The following is a 1,979-nucleotide window of genomic DNA, read 5'->3' as shown; positions in this document are numbered from 1 at the left end:
GCGTGGACTCTTGCTGGCCTTTGTGATCGGCTTAATCTTTAATTTATATTGGTTTTTATTTTTAGAAATGTTTCTAACCGTTTGGGTCGGACGGTTGAAGTTACTCTCATGGAAGGCACTATGTTTGTTTCACGTATAAAACAAGCTGATGAGCTTTCTTTCTTTTTTGACGTGCAAGGCAGGAGCTCCTGATCGCGGAGCTTTTACTCAGCCAAGCCGGCAAAGCCGAAAGGCAAAGGCTCCATGAAAGACAAGCCAATCCCAGGATGTGACGAAAAGGACATGGCCAAACCGCAGAGAAAACTGAAAGGAGAAAGGGACGAGTGGACACCGGCTACCAGAAGCAGAGACGAGAGACATCGAATCGAACAGAGTATGCTGTACTCGAGTACCCCGGTGAAGAGTTCATGGCTTGAATCAGATTTATTTTGCAAAGTGTTCATTCGGTTCAAGTTCAACCCCGTAGCATTACCCTGTTGTAAGTCTACAAAATGATGAATATGACAATTCACAACTCATATGCAGAGTAGTGGTGTGAAAGCAGCATATCTGCCTCGCACATGTTGCTAGCTAAAGGGAAAATGAGGGGAAAGGAGTTGAACTCAAATGCACACACAAGAAGTGACTGAAGACATTTGTCGACCAAGTGACCACCAGATCAGTGCCCATCTAAACATGTATGTTATTTCAGAGTGGAATCAGAGCAGCCAACGACATGGATCGAAACAGGGCCGAACTACTACATCACCAAGTACTCCGGGCCGGCAGTCTCCGGAGCCTACTCGAACACTTCCACATGACAGATGAGTGGAAGTAGATGACACACACTACGCTACATCGATCCCGGAGATAACCACTGACGGGCGGCGGCGGCGCACGTCCACCGGCTCGAGCGCCGGTGGAGTCACTCTAGTGGCAGAAGATGACCTTGAGCTCGCGCGGCGCGGAGCACTCGTGGGTGAGCGAGGGGCTGTCGTGCGCGTAGGTGAAGGCCTGCGGGCACGCGCTCTTGAAGAAGTCCGAGTACTTGGAGGGGCGGCAGGCGGCCGGGCTGTTGTAGGCGTTGCGGCAGCACAGCTCGTCGGAGCCCAAGGCCAGGCAGCCGCTCCTGCACGCGACGACGGCGCCGCCGCCCTGGCGCACCTGCAGTTCGCCGGGGCAGGTCTGGGTCAGGTCCTTGCGGCAGGCGAGGACGGGGCAGTTGCCGCGGCCCTCGTGCGGGGTCACGGACAGGCCCACGTTGAAGCCGTCCACCACGCTCACGCCGTAGGACGACTGGTCATTGCCGTGGTGGAGGGAGACTTGCGCGAGGGTGGCGGGCGCCGCGCCGCCGAGGCCCCCGCACTGGAGCCGGCCGCCGCAGTCGCCCGTGGCGCAGCGGAGCTGCTCCCCGCCGGCGGGCGTGCAGCCGGTGCGCGCCCAGATGCGGCCGGACCAGGCGTGGGCGGGCGCCGGGAAGGAGCGGTGGGAGAGCGACGGGAGGTAGAAGCCGCCCCCCTCCAGGACCTCGCTGCCGGCGCTCCCCTGGATGCCCGGCCAGACCGGGTACGGGCAGTTGTTCACGACGGTCAGGGTCATCGGGGCGAAGTCCGCCAGGAGGAGGCCGCAGCTCGGGAGGAAGGTGGCGAGCAGGAGGAGAAGCTTAGGGGAAGCCATGCCCATGGTGGTGGGTGGCTACTGGCTAGTGCGCTCCCTGAATTCTGAGTCAGTAGACTGTGGACTGTGGACTGTGGACTGTGGTAGAGTGGTGAGGGTTTTGGGGTCCTTTTATAGGAGATTTTGGATTTTGGATTGGACTGGCGTGTGATGGGCGGAGCGGTTTGGTCTTTGGGGTGCCGTGTCAGTGACTCAGCGTCACGGTGTTATCGTGTAGTCTTGTTTGAACTTTAGATAACTCAGGCAGTAGGAAACTTCTAGAGAAGTAGATAGTGAGTACCCGCTTGTTCCGCAGCATGCAAATGATGTTCCGCACCATGCAA

The 1,979-nt window shown here is 57.7% G+C and overlaps 1 protein-coding gene across 1 annotated transcript; it reads right to left on the bottom strand.

Annotated features, from left to right (window-relative positions):
• Window positions 1–662: 662 nt before the first annotated feature.
• Window positions 663–1,762, bottom strand: LOC123440546 (osmotin-like protein). Its single transcript, XM_045117111.1, has one exon. The coding sequence runs from the start codon at window positions 1,660–1,662 to the stop codon at window positions 910–912; it is 753 nt and encodes a 250-aa protein (XP_044973046.1). The 5' UTR covers window positions 1,663–1,762; the 3' UTR covers window positions 663–909.
• Between the last annotated feature and the right edge of the window lie 217 nt (window positions 1,763–1,979).

Source organism: Hordeum vulgare, chromosome 3H (assembly GCF_904849725.1).
Source record: "Hordeum vulgare subsp. vulgare chromosome 3H, MorexV3_pseudomolecules_assembly, whole genome shotgun sequence".
Lineage (NCBI taxonomy): Eukaryota > Viridiplantae > Streptophyta > Magnoliopsida > Poales > Poaceae > Hordeum > Hordeum vulgare.
The sequence above is the reverse complement of the archived record's forward strand: the minus strand, read 5'-3'. Positions and strand labels throughout refer to the sequence as shown.

Excerpts from the sequence above, each read along its gene's own strand:
- LOC123440546 (XM_045117111.1), bottom strand. The coding sequence starts at position 1,662 with ATGGGCATGGCTTCCCCTAAGCTTCTCCTCCTGCTCGCCACCTTCCTC.